Below are 24671 nucleotides of genomic sequence, written 5' to 3'. Positions count from 1 at the left end.
CACATCAATGCAATCTACCCATCCACTTCAGCCTTAATTATCAATTATTCTGCCTGTTCTGCTAGCACTAGTAATAAAATGGCTAAGTGTGACCCAGTGAGTCAGTCTTTTACGAGCGTTTTTCCATTGGAAAGTGACCTAGAAAAGGGGTCCCTTTATTCTCTGCACCTGAAATCATATAGTTATTGAGAGAAGTCACAACCACATTACTTGTGGTTTCAGGTGTTTACATCCAGGAGTATTTGTGCTGTCATGTGCTCCATTCTTTCTTATAAGGCCTGATTTGGAGACATGCCAAGGACCCTCAAACTACAATCTGGAGTTTAGGGCACTCAACACCACGCAGAAAGAAGCACTGTGCACCATGCATGATCAGGCCCATAATAAACAAAGGGGATTGTGATGCCCTTGTAAAAGCAGGTTTCAAATACAAGCCTCTTTCGTGCCTGCTTTTTAATTAGGACAGTTTATAGCCAGGTATTTGTTTCAATAACCAGCCGCTTTGGCTGCAGAAATACCATGTGCATTCTAATTACAGCAGCTAGTTTATTTAACATAGTTTGACGTTGTTTGACATTTAGTGGAGTCACTCTTCAGAGCAGCTTGTTCCCTTACAAAGCTTCAGCACTGGTAAATCAAAGAACAGATCAGCAGCAGCTAAAAAAGGAGGAGGGGGCGAACTGACATTAAAAGCAGAACGGACATAGCAGCTCCTTGTTTAACAAACTATGGCAGAAGCATCTTCGAGTTTGGCAGCATCTCCATGTGGGACACCAAGTCAGAACGAGTTTGTTTTCCTGATCTTATTTTTTTTCCCCTTTAGGGAAATACAACAATATCCTACCCTAGAGTCCTTGGAGGGTGGAAGGGTTAATGCTGTTGTATGACGGACAGATTGGTCTCTACTCCTCCATAAGGGTCACCCATCAATATCTCACCACCACCACCAAGGAATGGAGGCAAATTTTGGGAATCAGCGAAGTGCCTATCTAGACTTCTTTGAGGACAAACCACAGTAAATTGGTCAATGCCTGTTGAATTACAGGATGAATAACTCACCTGCAGAGACAGATGTTAACATCTGTGTCAGCTTGGAGCATGAACATTAATAATTCTCCCATACAGAGGATTTTTCATCCCACAACAGGTTAGAGTAGGAGGGAAGGGTAAGCATGATTAACCACGTTTTACCACTGGGAGAATGGAGATATAATGTGACATTCCCAGAAAGTCAGTGGCACAGCGGGGGACAGAACCCAGATTGCTGCCTCTGCAGCGCTGTGCTCTAACCAGAAAACACCACCGCCTCCATCTGGCTGCAAAAGGTCTGTAGGAAAGAGATCTGTTGCGTGAGGAAAGCCAGTGCTGCCTTGAACATGCTGCAGCTTTTCAGAAGATCTGTGGAGGGTGCTGTCAGGCTGCGACTCCGACGTTCACGGCATATGCATTTGCACTGTACTATTTCAAGGCCCTGCTTCCCTGCAAACCACTCAGCTCTTCTCCCTGAACAACTGCAGCAGCTGCTCAGCCTCAAATTGCATCAGTGCCTACAATGTGTTCCTAGATAGGCCTTACCCTCCCACTACGACTCTGATTTAACTTCACTTTATCGCCCCTCAGGGAAGACACAGGATTCCATTTTTATAGCTAAAGGCAGAGTTAACCTTTTAATGGGCTTAGCCCCCTCCACTTTTGTGAAATTCAATGCAGCCAGCTAAACTTCTGACCAATAGCCAAAGCCATCTAGCTAAACGACAGAAAGCTGGTCTGGAACGTGGACTTCAACAGCAAACTGTGTCCTGGACCTTGTCTTCCGGGTGCCATCCTGATCATTCCCCTGTGACCTCGGCTGGAAGTGGTTGTATGAAAGTATGTGAAATTACTCTAAGGAGAGGCTATCTGTCATGCTCCTTACTCTTTCACTGAGCTGTAGAAGTGATAGTGTGTCAGGGCAAAGGGATATTTACTGGCCAGTATCTCAGAAATTCTCACGCACGTAACCTTTTGTCAATTTCCTTGATCTCTTAGTGGGGAGTGGAAACCATAATTATTTATTCTTTGTTAAGGAGCAAAGGTGCACTCAGAACTGTATGAGACAAAGAAAGATAAGGTCTGTTGGCCCAGAGAAAATATGGGCTAGATTCTGTTCTCCCGACTCAGGCTGAATAGTTCTTAACTTCACTAAGAGTCCTGCTAGGGTGACCACCTTTTCAAAATGCAAAAATAAAACACCTTCAAGAGTCCTGCCCCCTGCTTCTGAGGCCCCACCCTCTGGCCAGGCCGGAGCTGGGCAGTTAAAAGAGCTACCCAGGGAGCCTAGGCCAGTATGGGGAGTCCCAGACCCTCCACCTGCCCTGGGCGGGGGGCAAGAGTGCACAAGAGCATCCCTTGGCCCGTGTCCCTGCCCCCTGGCAGCTTTTACTACTGCCCAGCTCTGGTTTCTGGCCTGGCCAGTGGCAGGGCCTCAGGGGGAAGAGGAGGAGCAGGGGGCAGGGCCTTATGGTGGTGGGGGGTGCGCTAAAACCCACCTCAGCCTCCACCACCACTGTGAAGAGGCTGGCGCTGCCCCTGAGCCTCAGGCAGGCGTGGAGCAGTGCCACAGGGAATCAGGGACTCATGCTGTCCCAGAGTCATTCAGCCCAGCCCCAGGACTTGAAATGTAGAGTTAGGAACTGTCCTGCACAACTAGGGATGACTGGTCACCCTACGTCCTGCAGATGTCAATGGAGCTACATATGGTGTTCAGCCTAAATAAAGAGTTTGGAACCTGGGCCTAAATGGACACCAGGAGATGCGTCAGGAGACCTAGACGACAGTGGCCATTCCGTGGAGGCAATGTTTCTGGCATGGTGGGTTTGCATTTGTGAGCCTCATGGAAGTGGGGATTTGAATGAAGGGAGGGTAGATACCTGGCACCAAGGGATGGGGGGGAGAGTCCAGCAATACGGGGAAGTGTGAAGAAGGCCAGCAGGTGAGGTTGGGAGAAGGACATGCAGGGAGGTGGGAGGAGGACTCTGTTAATGGAGCAAAGGGGGACTACAAACTGAAACAAAAGCAGAGAGGTAGACGGAGGCAATAGCATTTTGTGTCTCTGTCTCTTCTAAGCTTTCCTGAGAGCAGCGGGAAATGTCACTTTTGCCCTGTTTTCAAATAAGCCTCTTTGTATACAGTAGGCCCAATTTGCCCTCTGTTGTGGATGCACAGCTCCCTTAGCTTCAGTGGAAGCTGCATGGGTACGTCTGCAGGCTGAACTGGGCCCACCCTGTAGAAATATGAACATGCAGTTGCATTTGGTTTTGGCCATACATGTTGCATACCAGGGGTAGGCAACCTATGGCATGTGTGCCAAAGGCAGCACGCAAGCTGATTTTCAGTGGCACTCACACTGCCCAGGTCCTGGCCACTGGTCCAGGAGGCTCTGCGTTTTAATTTAATTTTAAATGAAGCTTCTTAAACATTTTTAAAACCTTATTTACTTTACATACAACAATAGTTTAGTTATATATTAAAAACATATAGAAAGAGACCTTCTAAAAAATGTTAAAATGTATGACTGGCATGCAAAACCTTAAATTAGAGTGAATAAATGAGGACTCGGCACAGTACTTCTGAAAGGTTGCCGACCCCTGTTCTTTATGCTTTTCCACACTGGATTCCCCTTGATCTTAGTGCTGTAAGCCATTCTCACCCTATGGTTCTCTTTGGTTCAGGCTCTCTCTTGCATTGCATACAATCGGTGTTTCCCACATTCACACCACCGTAGCCCGACTAGTCCTTCAGAATGAAAGAACGTGGGATTTAGACGTATTGTATTTTATTCCTTAAGGGCCAGAAAAGGTACTGTGTAAAAATGGCACTTTCTTACCTAACAACTCAGCTCCCTGTGCCTATTCAGGATAGCATCTATTTGCTTTTCCAATTAATATAAACTTTTTCTTCTTTCTTCACTCACTGTCACTGCCTATTCCACTATGGGAAAGGGAGGTGGATCCTATCCTGGCTTCTGCATCATCATCAGAATTGTCAACTAAGTTCCAGGTGCAAAACCTTTATTACCTTTGATGATCAGAGTCAGCCAGTCCACAGCTGGACTTTCAGATCTACCTAGTCTGCTCAGAACTTCTCTAAATATAGGACTTCAGTGACGCTGTCCAGTGGGCCTTACTATTAGAAAATGCTTCATAATGTCTAGCGTAATTTTTTTCTTAAATCATTAAAAACTTGTTATGTTCATTCTTTTTTCCTTCCATAAAATATTCCCTTATCTAGTATTTACAGATAGTCAACACATCCCTGTCCCTGTAGCAGCTTGTGATAGGAGAGAGGCCATCTGTAATGAATATAAAGAGCTTTCTTTATTGAGGCTGCTGGACACGAACAAAGGCTGTGGTTCATTGTGACTCCCAGCATGGCTAACGCAGCCTGTGATTCATTAGTGTCACCATAAGCTGTGTGCCTACATCCTAGCCTGGACTCAGCAGCCGTGGAACGTGTTGCTGACTCCTTACATTGCCCTGTTTAAGTCCATCATCAAGGCATTACCTGGTAAAAAGGGGATGATCCTCTGCTTGGGGTCTTTCTGGCCTCCTTCAATGGGGAATTTATCCAGAAGCTGCATCTGCAACAGAAACAGAAATACATTTAGATGGCACATAGGGCCACTCTGTCCTTCACCTCCCAGTCTCCTCTAACTGCAGGGATTATTTCTCGGAACATCTGTGGTTTTACAGAGGATTGATAAATCAGAGAAATGGCTGCAGTGAGTGACAGTGTCCAAGCGAGACTGTATCATAAGGTACAGTCACTCCAATAAATAGAGGTAGGTTCCTTTGTATGCACTGGGACAGGGCCCAGGCAAATATCTGAATCTGGCCTTTCTGAAGTTCTAAAATTAGGTACTCATCCTTCATTACAAAACAAATGCCTTGTCTCCAATCCCCGTTCTTCTCCCTGACTGGTGAGGATGAAGGCTTCACCTGCCCTCTTGGAGAGACCACCCACCTGGCTAGAACTGCTGCTCAGAAATAAGCCCAGAGGTTATTTTAATAAAACACTGAATCTGTCTTCTTGTTGGCAGAACTATTCCCACTGGGTTTGTTCCCTTAGACAGAGCACTCCTGCTTTCCCAGGGATGGATACACTGGGCAGAGGAGTTTCCAGCCCTTATGGAAATGTTTTCCACTTCACCGTTATTCCTGTGACAACACCCCCAAGTGAGAGAGCAGGAGAGAAACAACTGCAGGGACGGTGAATGTGGAGAATTATCAATGCCCTGCTCGCAGACACATGCAAAAATAATACTACAAAGGGGGACAAGCACAGAATGTATACAAGGAAATATGATGGAAATGCACATAGGGTGACGTTCACCTCTGGGCACATGGCTTGTGGATCCCTGAAGTCTCACTTATGATCTACTGGCTCCCTGAACAGAGATTAATTTCACCCATAGAGAACATTTACAGCAAACTAAGACATTAACCCAGCAGATCCCCAACTCATCCATGTTGTTGTTATTACTTATGCTTATTACAGCAGTGCCGGAGGACCAACCGAGGGCTCCATGGGACTCAGTGCTGTACAAACCCAGTCCCTGAGCCAAAGCACTTGAAGGCACTAAATCTGCATCACATGGAACAGACTGCAGTCAAGCCAAACCTTCACTACAAAAGCATGGGCTGTAGAGACTACATGTTGCAGCGCTGGAGCTTTCCAATGGCTTTCCACTCAGATCGAGATAAAGCAATAAATGCTGAGAACTGTGACCTCCAGGTAATATACGCTCATTTTAATGATGGGGATTGGGTTCATGACTGACTCCGAGGGGAGAGCACCAAGCAACAGTTCTTGCAGCACTTCACTGTTCCATGGAGAACCCCCAGGAACGGTCTGCCACAAGGACTAACCTAGACCCAGTCCAGGACTGCACGAGATCTGACAAAGGAGGAAGGTTGTATTAACCTTTCCGACAGTCCCATGCCTACCAACCATCTGGTGTGTCCTCAACTTTAACTCAGTCTGTGATGACGTCAGAATACATACATTAAGCTATATAGTCTTTTTAAATCTTCTCCCAGATTTGGGGCTCACAAAGAAACCCTCATTGGGTCCCCCATTCGACACAACCCCCCTAAAAGCTTGGGCTAGGGGAAATACCTTGCAAGTCTTGTATGATCCTCTCATTTCACCTGAACTGAATCTACTATCATACAGATCAACACAAATATTTACAATGGCAGTGACAGCTAGACTCAGGGGATCTAATTAGCACTTAAAGGATACATGTCCAACCAGCAAGAGTATGGGAGCCAGTAACATTTGCTACCTGAACAGATTTCCTTTTAAAAAAAAATCCCAAAAGCTTTGCAAATACAGCCAAAAAAAAAGAAGCTTATTTTTTTTTTTAACAGATTCCCTCTCTTCTTCTACCACACAGAACATCTTCAGCATTCTAAGCACATGGCACAGCAAAAGAGTAGAAGGAACATCTGTGCAGGAGAAAAAAATAAAAGATCCTACATTTCCCCGACAGTGAGCCAACCTTGTGAATAAATAGTTTGTGGCTTTAGGGATTGTTAGATAACTTACTTTTCTACCAATGGAGAAAGAATTATTTTTGTTGGAAATTTTTTTTCTCCTAGGTAGAAGTCAGGGTGCCTGGGGTCGGACATGAGTAGAAGTTTAAATTAAAGGGGGAGGGGGTCAGTGGGAAAAACCACTGTAAAACTTACAGTTTTGCTGTCACTACACTTTTAACCAGGAAGATGATTCTCATTTTACTTCAGAGTGACTGATTCAAGCTGGAGCTGACACAAACTCCCAGGGTTATTCTTGGAGTTAAATTAGCTTGGCTAATGCAGGCCTTTTTAACCACATCAAGGTCACAAAGTGTATAATTTAGCACTATTTATCTAAAAGGCGGATATCAGCAAAATAGATACAATAAACTACAGCTGGAGAATCTGGCTAAACTTTCCTAATCAACATTTTCCTCCCAAGCTCTTGCTTCTGCCAGGAGAGCTCTTTCTAACAAAGATATGACTGGATAGGGATGGATTTACACACAAGTATAGCAGACGGCTGCTGGGGGCTCTGTGCTTGTGAGGGCACTTCCACAGATGCAGCAACTTGGTGTGTGTTGCAAACATATCCCTGCCACTTGCGGGGAAAAGGGAAGTAACTAATGGTCAACCCATTGCTCTCATTCATGCATGAGGAAGCACACACGGTAAGGCTTCTGTGCTGCTAAATATTAATGAGATGGTGGAAAACCAACAATCCAGTGGAAGAAGCTACGAGAGTGTTTATGATCCCTGCACTGCAGGAAACTCACTCAGGACATTAAAAAAAGGAGGTTACTCACCTGTAACTGTATCAGAGGGGTAGCCGTGTTAGTCTGGATCTGTAAAAGCAGCAAAGAGTCCTGTGGCACCTTATAGACTAACAGATGTTTTGGAGCACGAGCTTTCGTGGGTGAATACCCACTTCGTCAGATTATCTCTAGCTTGCCTGCATATATATACCTGCCCCTGGAAATTTCCACTACATGCATCTGACGAAGTGGGTATTCACCCACGAAAGCTCATGCTCCAAAACGTCTGTTAGTCTATAAGGTGCCACAGGACTCTTTGCTGCTTTCACCTGTAACTGGAGGTTCTTCGAGATGTGTGGTCTCTATCTGCATTCCACTGAGGGTTTACACATGCGCACCATGCGTCCAGAGCTGGAGACTTGGAAAGTAGTAGTGTCCATTGGTCCATGCATGTGCTCTTGCTTCACCCCAGGGTTTTGTCTGAGGCAGTAAAGGGTGGGGCAGACTGACCGCGCCTTCAGTTCCTTCTCCACTACAAATTGAACACATCTGCAGCAGAGGGGAAGGAGGGCAGGACCACACACATCTCAAAGAACCTCCAGTTACAGGTAAGTAACCTCTTCTTCTTCAAGCGATAGACCCTATTGTATTCCGCTGAGGGTTATTAACAAGCAGCCCCTAATTCAGAGGAGGGTGCAAGGAAGAGTATGGAAGGGTTGAATGAAGAAAAAAAGCACCCAGCGCACAGTCCTCCACCAAGGCGTAACGTGAAGCAAAGGTGTGTACCGAACTCCACTTGGCTGCCCTACATATGCCTGGACGTGGTACATTGTGGATGCTTGTGCTCTTGTGGAATGGGCTCTCCCTCCAAGGAGCAGAGCCGAGCCACACGGCGCGGCGGCCCCCGACCCAGCGCCCTGGCCGGAGCAGGGCCGAGCTGCATGGTGCAGCCCCCGACCCAGCACCCCGGCCGGAGCAGAGCCAAGCCATGTGGTGCGGCCCCCAACAAAGCATCCTGGCCGGAGTAGGGCCAAGCCACGTGGTGCTGCCCCCAACCCAGCGCCCCAGCCAGAGCGGGGCTGAGCCATGTGGTGCGGCCCCCGACAAAGCGTCCTGGCTGGAGCGGGGCCGAGCCACATGGTGCTGCCCCTGACCCAGCGCCCCAGCCAGAGCGGGGCTGAGCCATGTGGTGCGGCCCCCGACAAAGTGTCCTGGCCGGTGCGGGGCCGAGCCACATGGTGCTGCCCCTGACCAAGCGCCCCAGCCAGAGCGGGGCTGAGCCATGTGGTGCGGCCCCCGACAAAGTGTCCTGGCCGGAGCGGGGCCGAGCCACATGGTGCTGCCCCTGACCCAGCGCCCCAGCCAGAGCGGGGCTGAGCCATGTGGTGCGGCCCCCGACAAAGTGTCCTGGCCGGAGCGGGGCCGAGCCACATGGTGCTGCCCCCGACCCAGCGCCCTGGCCAGAGCGGAGCCGAGTCACATAGCGTGGCCCCGGACCCAGTGCCCTTGCCAGAGCGGGGTCGAGCCGTGTGTTGAGGCTCAGAGGCCAGCTTAAAACAGCTCACAGGCCGAATTCGGCCCGCAGTGCCTAGTTTGCCCACCCCTGCTTTATTGCCTCGGACAAAACCACGAGGCGAAGCAAGGGCACACGCACGGACCAATGGACACTACTGCTTTCTAGTTCTCTGGCTCCTGACACACAGCACATGTGTAAACCCTCGGTGGAATACAATAGGTACCATAACTCGAAGAAGAACTTGGCAGTTCGGCCCATCTCTAACAAAAATGAAACCAAATATGGAACGATACAAAGAGACAAAGGACAGATTCTAATACACTGAAGGGCTACAAGCCAAGAACTTCTAGTTCCAGTCAGAGCACGCTGCCCCTGAACTGATTAGTGGCCATGAACAAATAAATCCCTCTGTTTCTCAAGTTCCCCATCCGTAGAATGGGGATAGCAGTGCTTGAATCTCTAGTTTTTGGGGGGCGAGGGAAGGAGTGGGGGTTGTGGCTTAATTAAATGTCTGCAGAGAGTTTTGAAGATGAGAATGACTAGGCGCATGGCAAGTGTTCGCATACTATAGGAAATTATTATTCTTACGCATTTAAACATGGCAGATGCAAAAATATTCCCCCTGGAGTCCCTCACTTGAACAATAGACATTGCTATTTTCCTTCAAAACGGGGGAGCTTCACAAATGTCCTCTTGTTCTCGTTAATGCAATTTAATTTTGCAGCACGTGTCACTGTGTCAGAAAGTACATTACTGGGAACAAAGGCAACATCACAAGGACACAGGGTGAGAGAAAGAGGGGAGCGGAGACTGGAAGAGACAAAAGGTTGGCCGCTGTAGGCAGCATGGAACAGGTGAGTCTGAGCTGCATTTTTTGGAAAATGATCAGGAATCAATCAGTGAGGTGTCCTAGGCTGGACATTGCTGGACCTCCAGCTATGACCAATAAGACGTGCAAAGAGAAGTTTGTGAGCATGACATCTGGGTGAGGGATCCATTTGGAAACAGGGAGTGTATGTGGAAAGTGGGAAATGAGCATATGGAATCATGCTGAACAAACACACGCAACTTCTGCCTTTTGATATAACAGATATAGGGCCACAAATAATTCACCACCAAAACCACCCACTCCAGGCTTCACCTCTCTGAGTTATTTTGAGTGCCCAGATGGACTTCCTATACAAGCACTGCTCATCAGCATTGTGGTTTACACTGAACAATCTCAGCATTGCGGCTGTGCTAAAAGGTACAAGCCTATAAACATCGTGGTCCAGATTATGAACCCATGACTCACAATGGCAAGCAGATACTCATACAAATAATGCCATTAAAATCAATGGCATTACTCATGTGAGCAGGGCTGGCTTTAGGCCGATTCGCTCAATTCCTGGGAATCGGGCTCCGCGCCTAAGAGGGTCCCGCGCTTTAGGCGCCTTTTAAATTTTTTTTTTACTTACCCCGGCTGCGGTCTGCTCCGGGGTCTTCCATGGCCCCGCTCCCCTGACCAAAGCGCCGGCGGGAGCGCAGCTGCCCCACAGCCCCGCTCTCCCAGCTGGAGCTCTGGCCGGAGCGCGGCAAGCCCCGCGACCCTGCTACCCTGGCTGGAGCTCCAGCTGGAGCGCGGCAAGCACCGTGCCCCTGGCTGGAGCTCCGGGCCCTTTAAATAGCCCCCAGAACCCTGGGATAGCAGGGGGCTCTGGGGGCTATTTAAAGGGCCAGGGCTCCAGCTGCCTCTGCCACCCCAGTCCTTTAAATAGCCACCGGAGCCCCGATACCCCCATGCATTCCCCAGGGCTCCCACGGCTATTTAAAAGGTCCAGTGCGGGGGTAGAAGCAGGGGAGCCCTGGGCCCTTTAAATAGCCCCCAGAGCCCTGGGATAACCGGGGGCTTGGAGGCTTTTTAAAGGGCTGGGGCTCCAGCTGCCTCTGCTGCACCCCCTGCCCTGCTCGCACCAGCCCCGCCCCCCACTGCCTGCAGCCAGCTCTGCACCCCCTGTCCACAGCCAGCCCCTACCAAACCCCCTGCCCTGTCTCCAGCCAACCCCTGCCACACACCCCTGCCCGCACCAGCCCTGCCCTGCCCGCCCTGCCCTGTCTCCAGCCAACCCCTGCTGCACCCCCCTGCGTGAAGCCAGCCAGTCTCATACTCCTGTCTCCAGCCCTGCCACCCCGCTGCACGCTCCTGTGGCCCTGCCTGAAGCCAGCCCACCCCACACTCCCCTGTCTCCAGCCAGCCCCGCACCCCTTGCCTTGCCTGCAGCCAGACCCTACCTCCAGTCAGCCCCTGCCCTGCCTCGAACCAGCCCCATGTCCACTGCTGCCCTGCAGTTCCCAGGCCAGTAACCTGCACACCTGCTTCAATGAGGGGGGCAGGAAGCAGCGGGGACCCACACATGTGCACACCCCCAGGGAGTGGCGGGGACCCACACATGTGAAACGGCAGTCATTAATAACCAATCAACACCATATATGATGCAATGTGCATAATATACAATTTTATTATTTATATAGTTATGGAAAGTAAATAATACATGGAAGAAATGGAAGGCTTTTTTTTACACTTTTTTCTTTTTAAGTCATGCCTGCCAGGGCCCCGCCAAAAGTGTTTGAATTGGGCCCCGCACTTCCTAAAGCCGGCCCTGCATGTGAGTAATTACTAGCTAGTGCGAGTCAGGGGTTCATAATCTGGACCAACATATGCATGTGGATACATTTAAGTCCTTGCTACACTTGCGCAACCAGAATGAAGACAACCGGTTTGCATGGCTGTACGGCAGATAAGAGTGGCATGTGTTATCCCACTATTGGGTGTTTTTCCTTAAAGCCCCAGATCCTGGACGCAAGTGACTCTGTGAGAATCTGAGTTTTCTTTTAAAAAAGAGAAAGTTTCTAGCCCTCCTGGTTGCAGAGAAAAGCTGGAAAACATGACCCAGGTGCACCCCAAAGGTTCATAAACCAGGAGGCTAACAAAAATAACCCAACTTTTATGATTTTTTTTTTAAATTCTCATGATCTTTAGCCAAATCGCAGGACTTCAGGGGGCCTGACTCAATTTTTGAATGCTTGTGGGCGGCAATACTGGAGCTGGCTCACTCTGTGTACAGCTAACAAGCCAGTGTGACTGGAGACGAAAGCCTCAGAGCCCTCTGACTACACTGCAGCTGGAAGCATGCTTCCCAGTTCAGGTAGCCAGACACGCACTAGCTCTGCTTAAACAGCCCGCTAAAAATAGCCATGTAGCTTGCGGTAGCACGAATCAAGCCCTAAGCTAGTGTATTAGATTTGCGCAATGCTGCAATGTGTGGGGTTGCAAACGTTGAGCCTAATTCTGCACTGAACTATAACCCATCATGGGATATTGCAGGGGATGCAAATTCTAAATTAATGCAGAATTTAACCCACTAAAAAGGAATTTTTTAAATTAAAAATAGCCTGTTAATAAAAATCGTTAAAATTTTTCTATTGGTCTTGGGTTTGGGAAATTCAGGACCAAAATTACATCGTTGAAGCTAATCGGCTGGGATGGTTACCCCACAATCGGTAGTTCTGACGCTGCAGATTTTCTCTACAATATCCTGTTTGGCGATTAGGTCTTTTGTTCTAACTGAGCAGCACTGACCCCCCGCCCCAAAAAGAATGTCCTTTTCCATGCACCTTATGGCCAGCAAATTAAGACACCCATGTGACCTCTTATTATAGCACCCGTCTTCTTGCTGGTTTCTTTACATCTGGAATGGATGCAGCTTTACTTACACTTCAGATAACATAAAGGCTACCCAGCAGGCTATGGTATCACGTAGTTTTAATGCCTACCAACACTAAGTGACTCTTTCACACGAATCAGTTCCTTTTCAGCAAATTATAAAACAGCCACCAGTGAAAAGAAATGCAGACACAATTCAGGCCTGTCGTAAAGCAATGCAGAGTCACTCTCACATTGCAGAATGCTGTGCTTTTTAAGATTAGGCATGAAAAATAACCAGTTTAAGAAATTAAAACTGTGGCCACTAGATCGAAAGGAGCAGATTTCTGGCACGCCCCGTCCTCCCCATGGGATGCACACTGGTTTTGTGCATTCAGATGAGGCAATAACATTTCACCTCCAACTCTACTGAAGGCATCAAGAAAACAAGGGACTTCAGGACTCAGTTATGCCCAGGCCAGCACAGGTCCACAAGTTGAAGAGAAGAGGGTCTGGGACAGGCATGATGGCACTCCTTTACAGTGCTTCTGCCGTAACAAGTCCTACTAGAGGGAAGGTCCCATCCCCTTCTGTGGAGACCAAGGAAGTTGTCATCACACTAGGGAAGGGGTCACAACCTGTGGCTCCAAAGCCACATGCGGGCAGCTGTTTTTTGAGGGGGTGCGAGGTGACTGCTGGCCTCTGAGGTTCCCAGCCAATGGGAGCTATGAAGATGGTGCTGGGGGTGGGGGCACCACATGGAGCCATCTTACCCACCTCCACTGGGGGTGCGCACAGACATGCCAGCAGCCAGCCACTTCCAGGAGCTGCCTGTGGTAAGCACCTCCTGGCCAGAGCCTGCACCTCACATCCCCTCCCGCACTCCAACCCTGCCCCAGGTCAGAACCCCTTCCTGGACTCAAACTCCCTCCCAGACCCCACACTCCCCCTGCACCCTAACATCCTGCTTTGTAATCAAGGAAGACTGGCACCCTGCAGAGAGGTGGGAGGTTTGCATGCAGGGGATTCAGAGTCTGATACAAAGCCAGGGTGAGGTTCTCATAAGCACATAATCCACCGCAGCATGGGTGTAGTTATTGTGTCATCTCAGGTATGCAATGCTCCCGGCACCCCGTGATTCAGAAGGGCAGAGACCACTCAGCCCCCAGGGAGTGCACATACTGTACAGTGACATCGCATTACTGTGACCCCCTGCCAGGATCCTGGCCTTATTCAGTGCCTTACCTGAGGGACTGTCCTGTCACTACAGACCCTGTAGCAAATGCATTTTAACAAACCCAAATCTGAATGCAAGTATTTACAGGAGACATGGGTCCAAACTTATTTGTATGTCAGTAACATCAGTAAGCCCCAACCCAGATCAGGGCCCCATTATGCTAGGTACTGTACAAACGCAGGGGGTGCCTACGTTGCAATCAGAAGCATGATTGCAGCTCTGCTAGCTTTAATCTAGCTACCCTGACTAAAGAAAGATGCAGCAGCATGGGCCCAGCATGGTTTAACACTGTGGCCACATACTCAGGCTGTGGGCAGTCTGGTACAGTCCTCGTTGAAGCACCTAGATTCTATTGGTGAGTAGTAATAACTTTAATATGTTCAACTATTATTAGCTGATCAATTCTAACTCTATGAGTAGCTTTGCGTGTGATGCGGCTCTCGAAATATTTCAGTCAAAGACAAAAACAAAAAAAATGGCTCTTCTTCTTTGAAAGGTTGCCGACCTCTGCACTAGGGGGACGGAGAGAACACACACACACACACACACACACACACACACACACACACACACACACACACACGACACCTTGTGATGGTGTAGCACAGTGGCCACACTTCCCCTCCATTTCTACCTGAATCACAATGATGACACACACATAATGCCCCCAGGAGGTCTGGCTGAGGTGGTGTATCTCCACACCACGCACTACAGCAGATTACATGCTACAATGGAGCCTTAAGATTATAACTTATTGAACAACCCAACAGCACTGATTTTCAGGGAGTTATTTTTACACTATCTCATTTGTTTCTTCCTTAGCCCAAAGAGTTTTTGCCACTTATTCACATTCTCACCTGCTGTCCCAGGTCCAGAATGAGGTCTGCTTTGAAAGCCTGGGCCAGCATTAGCTTTCTGGTTCCCAATTCCTTATTTAAAATGGAGTTGTTCATTAAAAACCTCCATTTGCATACAGAAGGACTGAAGGCAGGGATACATGGAAACAGACACCTGGAGTTGTACATGGATTCTTGCATCAGATAGATATTGTAAATTAGACTTGGGCATCCTATGTCATTGAATTAATATACATAAGGGATGGAAATTAGTACTACTGGCCAGACATGCTCAACTGTATTCTGAAAAAGGCAACCATACATCTAGAATCTTGATATTTAAGATCCAGGGCTAACAAACGAAGAAGGGCGGATAAGACATCAGACTGGTAGTCAAGAGATGGGTTGAAGTCTACCCTCTATCACAGGTTTGCTGTGTGACCTTGAGGAAATCTGTGACTTTTCTGTGTCTCAGGTTCCTCATCTGTAAAATGAAGATAACACTACTCTCCACTAGCAGGGTGTTGTGAGAAGTAATTAGGGTTTGTAAAACACTTTGAGCCTGATTCTGTGCTGTTTCATGCCACTGTAGATCAGGGGTAGGCCACTGAAGTCAGTGGAGTTATACCAGGGGGTCTCAAACTGGGAGTCGGGACCTCTTAGAAGCCATGCCAGTGACAGGCAGAACAGGACAATTACCTCCTGTGTCTTATATATGGCACTCTTGTCAGCGCACAAAGGCTAATATCATCCAAGGGGTTAAGCTCAGCAAGAATCCCTGAGAAGCAGCAGCAACTGGTTTCCCTTTAAAAAATAAAATCTTTTAAGCAAAAACCTTCAGGGTTTCCAGCTGACATGACCAAAGATTACAGTATTTGGATATGTTCTGAATTAAATATCGTGTGATTCATGAGAAACAGTCAAACAAAAGCAGGGAAATCCATGTAAAATAAAAAAAAGCCACGTAAAGGATGGGGTAATTCTCAAAGGGATTTTAGGTCTGAAAATTTTCCACAGAAATCTTGGAACTCTTACAAGCGATACAGCATCAAAGTGAAATGGTTGGGTCTTCCCCCGCCACTCCATAATCCATCAAAAAAGAGCCCACTATGAAGGCCCACTTCCCAGCTAAAACAATTTTTTATCTTTCATATGGAAATGCTAATTTTTCTTAAGTTCTAGGAAGCAACAGCAGTACTTGTGGCTCAATCAGCTTGTAAGACATTTGGAGATGCTGGCTGAATATGAAGGATGCATTTGGTCCACCTGTCAGTCACTTCACAGGACAGAAGCACTGTACTTTCACCGAGCAGCTAGGGAGTGTCCATGAATGTAGCTTAGCATCCCCGGCACACGGTGAGCCCTGTGTGACCTAAACATTCACAATAATGACAGTTTGAGCAAAAACTATTTCAGGCTTTTTCCATCAAAGGTCCTCATTTGGCCCTCATTATTGTAACATGTGAGCGCCTCGCAATCTTTGATGAATTTATCCTCTCCCTTGTCACATAGGGAACTGCTGTTTTACAGGTGACGTACAGAGAGACTAAGTGACTTGCCCAAGATCAGGGAGTACATCTGTGGTGGAACCAGGAATGAACTCAGCTATCCCAAGTCCCAGACTAGAATCCTAACCCCTGGACCATCCCTTCCCGGTCTCTTTTAAAGATGAACTGGATTCTGTCACTATTTCTAGAGTATAAGTCTTAAGGCAGAAAGAGATAGGCCTAGGGTCTTCTACACGGGGCCAAAAGGAGGTTGGAGCAAATGGGGAAGTCACCAGCACAAATGCAGCTGTGACATAAACCATGCAAACCCTGCCGTAAATAACACATTAATACAAAGGCGAGTGTTAAAATGGGCACAACTAGCAAAAGATGATAACTAAGTCTACAAGTCAGTCGTGGAGGTCACGGAATCCGTGATTTTACAAGACCTCCATGACTTCCTGAAAATTCCAATAATTCAGCCCCCGGCGGCGGGGCTCCAGCTTGAGTCCCATGGCACCGGGGCTCTGGTTTCAATAAATCCATGATTTACTGTTTATTGGCCGCGTCCTGTCAGTGACTTTTAATAAAAATACCCGTGCCAAAACTGTAGCTCTACCTATTACTTCCATCAATTTGGCATTCAGTGCATGAGAAAAGTAAGCAGACCCCAAATCAAGAAGGCAGAAGGAATATGAGATGTAGGAGGAAAAACAACTACTGGGAGTGTGTAAGATAAAGGAGTTCATTATACACATACCATCCCCTACTCTCCAGGGGTGCCAAACTCTCCAGAGGTGCCAAATTAATGAACAGGCACAACTCCCATTGACTTCAGGGGAAGTCGCATCAGCGTGTGGCAGGGTTGAATCTGGACATACGCTACATTAAATCAGTTCAAGTTACAATCACTGGGCTCAGATCTTTTTCTCGCTTACACTGCTGTAAATCGGGGTAACATTTACACTGGATTTACCCCTTATGGAATCGTGCCTGCTTGTTCATCCAATGAATGTCCCCCTGAGCGCAGCAAGTCTGAGTGCTTTAAAGCGTTAGTGTAGACAGGCTCCGAGTGCTGGGAGCCCCTCGTGGAGGTGGATTACCAGAACTGTCTCACAGTGCTCGCATGCCACACTCTCGCACTTCAAAGCGTTCCTGCAGCAGTACTTTGAAGTTTCCAGTGTAGACATACCCTTGATATATTGAAGGGTATTGAAACCACAGTTAACGTTAACATTAACCCCCCATTGAAACCACAGTTAACGTTAAGCTGACATTGAAAACAGAAAACAACAGCTTAAAAACACAATGGCACATTTTACTTTGGCAACTCCAACTGACATGGTATCTGTCAGCTTCCTAGGATGCTGATCACAGCTGTGGGGGGTTAGACTGCCCAACTAAGTGTGGCTCTGAAAAAAATATGCCTGCCAAAGAAAATATAGCTGTGCATTTTAACTATGTACTCCAGAGAGTTACCTTCCCCGCACCCGCTTAAAAACATCTTAAAATGTTTTGCCTGAGGGCCTTGTTCCAAACATGTACATCTCCTGATCTCCTGGCTTTGGGGTAATTCAGAGAGGAGTTCAGACAAAGAATCTTATCACTCGTATGGAGAGATGCAGCTGCACATGTAACCGATATTCTACTCCGGGCCTTATGGGAGTTTTAAAAAGCAGCCAGCAGGGTGATCATTTTAAAATAGATTTTAGTTCCAGCTGCAAGTCTTTATCCCCCCAGTTTTAGGTGTGTTGCTGGCTTGTATGTTTTTTGTTCTGTGCAGAACTGACATCAACTGGCTTAATAGGCTTGGGAGAACTCCTGAGGCCTTTTTTAACTTTTACAGCACTGACAGATAGGCAGCCAGCGTCACTGGGGCTGCCAGGTGGGGAAGGAAGTTGACAGCAGACTGAATTTCAAGGTCTCACACTAAGTTTCATCTGCAGTGAGAGAACTTGCAAATTGGAAAATAACAATGAATACATGCTCACTCAGCAATTAAGTCACTTTTCTAGGTTCATTTTTGTCACCCATCACCATGGTCTACTAGCACCTATGTACATTTCTATCCGCAGTCTCATCTATTCTGAGGGTTGATGTTCAGTGATAATAACAAGAAAAAAATCATATTGGAAACCAGTCCAGTTTTCTGTTGCTGATAAAGTGCTATCATTCTGACTACTTGTGTTTAAGTATACCCAAATTATGCAGCTAACATAAAAGGAAAATAATATCTTATTATTGGCATGATTATCAAATATGGGCTCTTAGCAGGATGTCCAAATCCCAAATTGGTTTGCGATTCCATGATTCTATATAAATCACTGCCTCAACTCTACAGAATGGGTATTTTTGTGCAATTCTGAGTTCTGAGGTCTGTTAAACAAGGTGCTCAGGTTTGCAATTTGGGCTCCACAAATTGGAGGCAGGATGTAGGACCCTGTAGGGAAGTACAAAGCTATTCTGCTGACTCCGCCTGCAGACAAACCAGGAGAGTCTCATTAGCTCTACGCAGGAGCATAAATAGCTGAGTGTCTCTCCGCAGCAAGAAAGTGCTGAAGGGAGGGACATGTCCTGCAGGGAAAACCTTAACCAGCCCCCCTTAGAAGGGAGCCAAGGAGAAAAACATAAGGCTTTTAAGTACAGTCCTGCCTTGGAGCTTTGTTCCTTTATTTGAGAATGAAGGAAAACCTTGGAAAGTGGGTCAGTTTGGACAACAGCCACTTTACATGTGCTGTCAGGAGCAGGGTGGTCATAGCAACTGTTTACAGGGCGTCTGTGTTAAACTATACGTGCTCCTCCATTACTCCAGAGCTTTCATTCAGAAGAGGGCCTTTCCTCCCAGGACACATTGCTAGTGGACCAGATGGTGTCTGGTATCAATTACAGTCCCGGTATATTGGCTGAATATTAAAAGCATTGATGGCAGTCTATGATAAAGACGTCATAGGTTTTTAGCCAGCTGGCTTTTATGTCGCCAAATCTTAAGTCAAGAAATATTGTCATCACTGTGAGTTTTCCAACCTTTCATGAAGATTTGGGTGGGATGAATTGCATACACAGGGATACATCACCATGAGCCGTAACCTCATCTGGTGTAAAAGGGCATGGCTCCAATGAAATCCATGCAGGTGCACCAGTCCTTTACACCAACTGAGGATCTGGTCCCAGGTCTTCTCTGGTTGTGTTCCAGCCAGTTTCACTTAATGATGTTCCTAGAGAGATCTCACTTGCTAGCCGATGGTTGAACCTTTGTCCTTTGTGGCTAGTTGAATCAAATAGAGGAGGTACAAGGTGGTGAGAGCGCAGATAAATCAGGGATAAATCAGGACTAAAATGTCAGCTGTCTTCCACAAGAACAGCACAGGCCCACTAGGAAAACATAACACTGTGTGGGTGTTCCACCAAAGATGCACTGGATAATGCCAACAATCCAGCTGCTAAATTATCTTGCTTAATTAGGTTCTTCTTTGGGGGCAAACTTGGCTCAAGTAACTAAATATATTACATACACATATAATATAAAAATGCTCAGCCAGTTGCAGGTGACTCAAACCCCAGATCCCTGGCTGGGCTGAGGTGTTTCTTCCCCACATCATCACATGCACTATAACCTTGTATGTTCAGGAAGTGAGGAGGAAAACCTGTTGAGAGGAGGGGGGGTTGGGTTGTTTTTAAAAAAGCCTAAATTTTCAACAGCTGCAGTGATGTGATTAAGTCTGCTTCCAAATATCAGTTTACTGTAGAGCCTCAGTGACATGATGTAGATATGACGTGGGGTGGGAGACTTTGAAATCTCACCCTTACTTTGAGCCTGGTAGATTAGTATTAATACACAAAAGGATTTTGGGGTGGGAAGATGCTCCTACTTCCAACACAGGCAGCAATAGCCAGATGGTGGAGAGAACGGGCACTCCTTTGCTTTCTATCCCAGAGAGTGAGAGCACCTCTGGGAAATCTAGACTAGCAGGGGATTAACTCATTATCACCATGGTTTAAAAAACAAAACAAAACAAAAACCCAACCCACAGGCTTGAAAGTAGAAAACAAAGCATGGTCCATCCCTATCTATCGGGCTAATTAAGCAAACTGCCGGCAGATTTCTCGTTTAGCTACACTGCCATTTTGTGTACAGAGGAGTTTGGTCTTGAGTCTGAGAACACGATTTAAAAACCAATGCTTTCAACGAGAGATGGGCTGAAAATGGAACAGTTTATTTATAGCTCTTCCAAATTTCAGTGGAGGAGGAGGAGGGAAGGGTCTGATTTTAATTCCCTAGATCTGAACCTGTCCCTACAATTATTGCTTCCAGCTCTGATCCACACAAAAGGAATCAGTTTATAAGATCTATCCGTGGTAAGGTAAGATACCCATCCCCATAGCATCTGCACCTCTCACAATCTTTAATGTATTTATCTTCACCAAACCCCTGTGAGGCAGTGCTACTGTCCCCATTGTACAGATGGGGAACGGAGGTACTGAGAGATTAAGTGACTTGACCAAGGTCAGACAGGAAGCCTCTAGCAGTGGGGAGAGCTGGGTTTGGTTCTTGAGTCTCAGTCCTCTGCTTTAACCACACGAGATACAGGAAGGAAGGACGATATATTCTTCTCCAGTGGCCCCAGAGAGATTTAATCACCCTAAGAAAACAAGAGCAAGGTACACTACACCAACAAGCCACTAGACTTAGGGTTGAACTATTTGGTTTGCTTCACATGTGAGCATTCCTGGTCCTGAGAAGAAGAGCCTTTTCATTTCATGGGTTTCACCGCACTGACGCCTAGAATTTGATCCAAACCTGCCTGATCTGTTCCTGTTGGCAGCGCTCTGTACTATTTACGCAAAGTGGGAGAGAGGGTATTGGCTAGCAGCTACAGCAAGGCGCTGGGAGTCATGAATCCTGGGTTCTTCTCCTAGATCTACCAATGATGATTTTTGGGTAGTCTCTGTCCCTCCCCCTGCGCCATCAGTAAAACGTGGAGGATAATAATACGGCTTCCCTAACTCAGAAGGGTGTTGCTAGGCTCAATTCATCTGCATTTGCTCAGACAGAAGTCGCCTTTAAAAAAGCAAAGTGATTCATTTACACTAAATTCTTCAGGGCAGGACTGGCTCTTCCTATGAATTTGTACAAGGCCTGGCCTCAATCGTCACTGGAGCCTAGAGGCCCTACTGTAATATAAATAAAATAATAGAATAACTATTACCAAAGAAAGAAGATGCCTACCCTTAACTCACGCAGTCTCCTGGTTTGTTTGAGGTCAATTATTTAAAAAATAAATAAAGTAAGAAAATAAACTCTCTTTTGTAAGATGTACTTCGCTCTGACGTGGAAACTACACAGCTCCTAGCATCAAGAGACATGCAGCAGAGGGAACCCGGGAGTATGAATTAAATGTGATTGTTCGGTGTGGCTAATTTCCACAAACTGATTCCTGGAGGAATGGAATTATTCTCAGAACCAAGAGAGTCAAATCTTAGGAGCCCTCTGGAAGGTGTTCACCATGGCCTTCACTCTGAACCCAAAATCAAATATAGCATATCACAGCAAATACTTCACTGGGGTGTTTCTCCTCCCCACTCCCCGCTCTCCTATTTATTGCTAATTAAATAGAATAGCAGGTGTTCAGACCACAAGCTCAGCACTGCCTAAGCCTGTGGGATGACTGAAAACCCTTGGAATGTCTTTCTGGAGTGCTGCATCTTCCCAAGGACCTGACTCAAAGAGGAAAACCAGATTAGACCTAAGAGGGGTGGATACAGCTCTGGCTGCAGACTCTGTTATCAGAGGGCACTTCCAGAGCCCTGGACCTCTGTGTGAGCATGACTGTGTCAGGCTTCCGATGGAGACCTTGGCTCCCTTTGTTCCATGCAGAAATGTCACGGAGGTCGTATGTGTTGGGGGGACCTGGTTATAAAACATTAGCTCCTCACTATGGTTAAACATGGCTCAGTTCTCCAGCATAGGCTTTGTTTTTACTGACACAAAGATGTCCTTTTACAGCAAGATAACAAACACACCAGTTATTTCGCTGTAAGATCCTATATGGAATCAAGGCACCTGTACAGTTTACTGCAAGGTAGGTAAGTGAGGTCAGCAATACCGCCCCACTGGTGGTTGGTCTGGCCTGGTTCACCTTGCGGTAAAGGTAAAATGCCTTGTCTCCACTCTGATTTTCATAGAATCATAGAACATTAGGGTTGGAAAGGACCTTAGGAGATCATCTAGCCCAACCCCTAGACAGATTTTTACCCCAGTTCCCTAAATGGCCCCCTCAAGGATTGAACTCACAGTTCTGGGTTTAGCAGGCCAATGCTCAAACCACTGAGCTATCCCTTCCCCCATTAAAAAAAGAAAAAAGAAAAATTCACCCTGGGAAAACTACCTTGGTGATCATGGTATCTCCCCTCCGAAATAAGTATGTTACTGTGGAATAGCTAACGTGCATTAGTTATCCTGCAGTAAAACACACACTCTTTTTTTCCAGTGACGATATAGCCAGAGACGGGATTTAGCAGAGTTCCCAAACTGTGCTGAAGTTACACTAAAATCCAGGGGTCAGATCCTGTGCTAGGTCTCCAGGAGATGTAGTATGTAAAGACACATCCCAGGAGAATCAGGGCCTTCTTGATTCTGGGCAGCTGCAGGGTGAAATACAGCCTTCCTCCCCTTAGCATAATTCAAAGAGCCTGGAGTGGTTCTCAACCTGTGGCCCGCAGGCCGCTTGTGGCCCAATCAGCGCACAGCTGCGGCCCATGTGACATCTTCAGGGCCATACAGGGAGTATATATATTGTGTGGCTGTGGCCCACATAACACTTAGAGAGCAGCGTATCTGGCCCACAGTGGTAAATAGGTTGAGAACCACGGGCCAGGGGGCTGCGCAAAGTTACAGCAGCCATTCTGCTGATGCCTTGCAGTGCAAGACAGAAAGGCTGTGGCACAGGATGGCAACCCTAAACATTCAACAATCACGAGAGCCTCTAGCTATTATCTTTGGGAAATCATGGGAGACGGGGGAGATTCCAGAAGACTGGAAGGGGGCAAATATAGTGCCCATCTATAAAAAGGGAAATAAAAACAACCCAGGAAACTACAGACCAGTTAGTTTAACTTCTGTGCCAGGGAAGATAATGGAGCAGGTAATCAAAGAAATCAACTGCAAACACTTGGAAGGTGGTAAGGTGATAGGGAATAGCCAGCATGGATTTGTAAAGAACAAATCATGTCAAACTAATCTGATAACATTCTTTGATAGGATAACGAGCCTTGTGGATAAGGGAGAAGCGGTGGATGTGATATATCTAGACTTCAGTAAGGCATTTGATACAGTCTCGCATGATATTCTTATAGATAAGCTAGGAAAGTACAATTTAGATGGGGCTACTATAAGGTGGGTGCATAACTGGCTGGATAACCGGACTCAGAGAGTAGTTGTTAATGGCTCCCAATCCTGCTGGAAAGGTATAACAAGTGGGGTTCCGCAGGGTTCTGTTTTGGGACCGGTTCTGTTCAATATCTTCATCAACGATTTAGATGTTGGCATAGAAAGTACGCTTATTAAGTTTGCAGATGATACCAAACTGGGAGGGATTGCAACTGCTTTGGAGGACAGGGTCAAAATTCAAAATGATCTGGACAAGTTGGAGAAATGGTCTGAGGTAAACAGGATGAAGTTCAATAAAGATAAATGCAAAGTGCTCCACTTAGGAAGGAACAATCAGTTTCACACATACAGAATGGGAGGAGACTGTCTAGGAAGGAGTATGGCAGAAAGAGATCTAGGGGTCATAGTGGACCACAAGCTTAATATGAGTCAACAGTGTGATACTGTTGCAAAAAAAGCAAACGTGATTCTGGGATGCATTAACAGGTGTGTTGTAAACAAGACACGAGAAGTCATTCTTCCGCTTTACTCTGCGCTGGTTAGGCCTCAACTGGAGTATTGTGTCCAGTTCTGGGCACCGCATTTCAAGAAAGATGTGGAGAAATTGGAGAGGGTCCAGAGAAGAGCAACAAGAATGATTAAAGGTCTTGAGAACATGACCTATGAAGGAAGGCTGAAGGAATTGGGTTTGTTTAGTTTGGAAAAGAGAAGACTGAGAGGGGACATGATAGCAGTTTTCAGGTATCTAAAAGGGTGTCATCAGGAGGAGGGAGAAAACTTGTTCACCTTAGCCTCCAATGATAGAACAAGAAGCAATGGGCTTAAACTGCAGCAAGGGAGATTTAGGTTGGACATTAGGAAAAAGTTCCTAACTGTCAGGGTAGTTAAACACTGGAATAGATTGCCTAGGGAAGTTGTGGAATCTCCATCTCTGGAGATATTTAAGAGTAGGTTAGATAAATGTCTATCAGGGATGGTCCTGCCATGAGGGCAGGGGACTGGACTCGATGACCTCTCGAGGTCCCTTCCAGTCCTAGAGTCTATGAGTCTATGAGTCTATGAGATCGGCTGAAAAATCCTCAGATTTTAAAAATTAAATGTTGATTTCTTTTTAATTTCCCTTCTGGAGCTTGAGTCTTTAGGAGTTGCAGTTTTGAGCTGACCTCTGCAGCCATAAAGGCTAGAATCTTCCTCTGTTCAAAGGAAAGCTGAGA

General features: G+C 46.8%; 1 protein-coding gene across 4 annotated transcripts in view; it reads right to left on the bottom strand.

The window, feature by feature from the left end:
* SH3PXD2A (SH3 and PX domains 2A) overlaps window positions 1-24671 on the bottom strand; it is a 396876-nt gene that overhangs the window by 273122 nt on the left and 99083 nt on the right. For all 4 annotated transcript variants that reach the window (XM_050957986.1, XM_050957985.1, XM_050957988.1 and 1 more), the window contains one exon: window positions 4543-4618. In XM_050957986.1, the coding sequence (XP_050813943.1) occupies window positions 4543-4618 (76 nt within the window). The remainder of the gene's footprint in view (window positions 1-4542; window positions 4619-24671) is intronic.

This window comes from Gopherus flavomarginatus, chromosome 6, assembly GCF_025201925.1.
Source record: "Gopherus flavomarginatus isolate rGopFla2 chromosome 6, rGopFla2.mat.asm, whole genome shotgun sequence".
Taxonomy (NCBI): Eukaryota; Metazoa; Chordata; order Testudines; family Testudinidae; genus Gopherus; species Gopherus flavomarginatus.
This window is presented reverse-complemented; position numbering and strand designations above follow the sequence as displayed.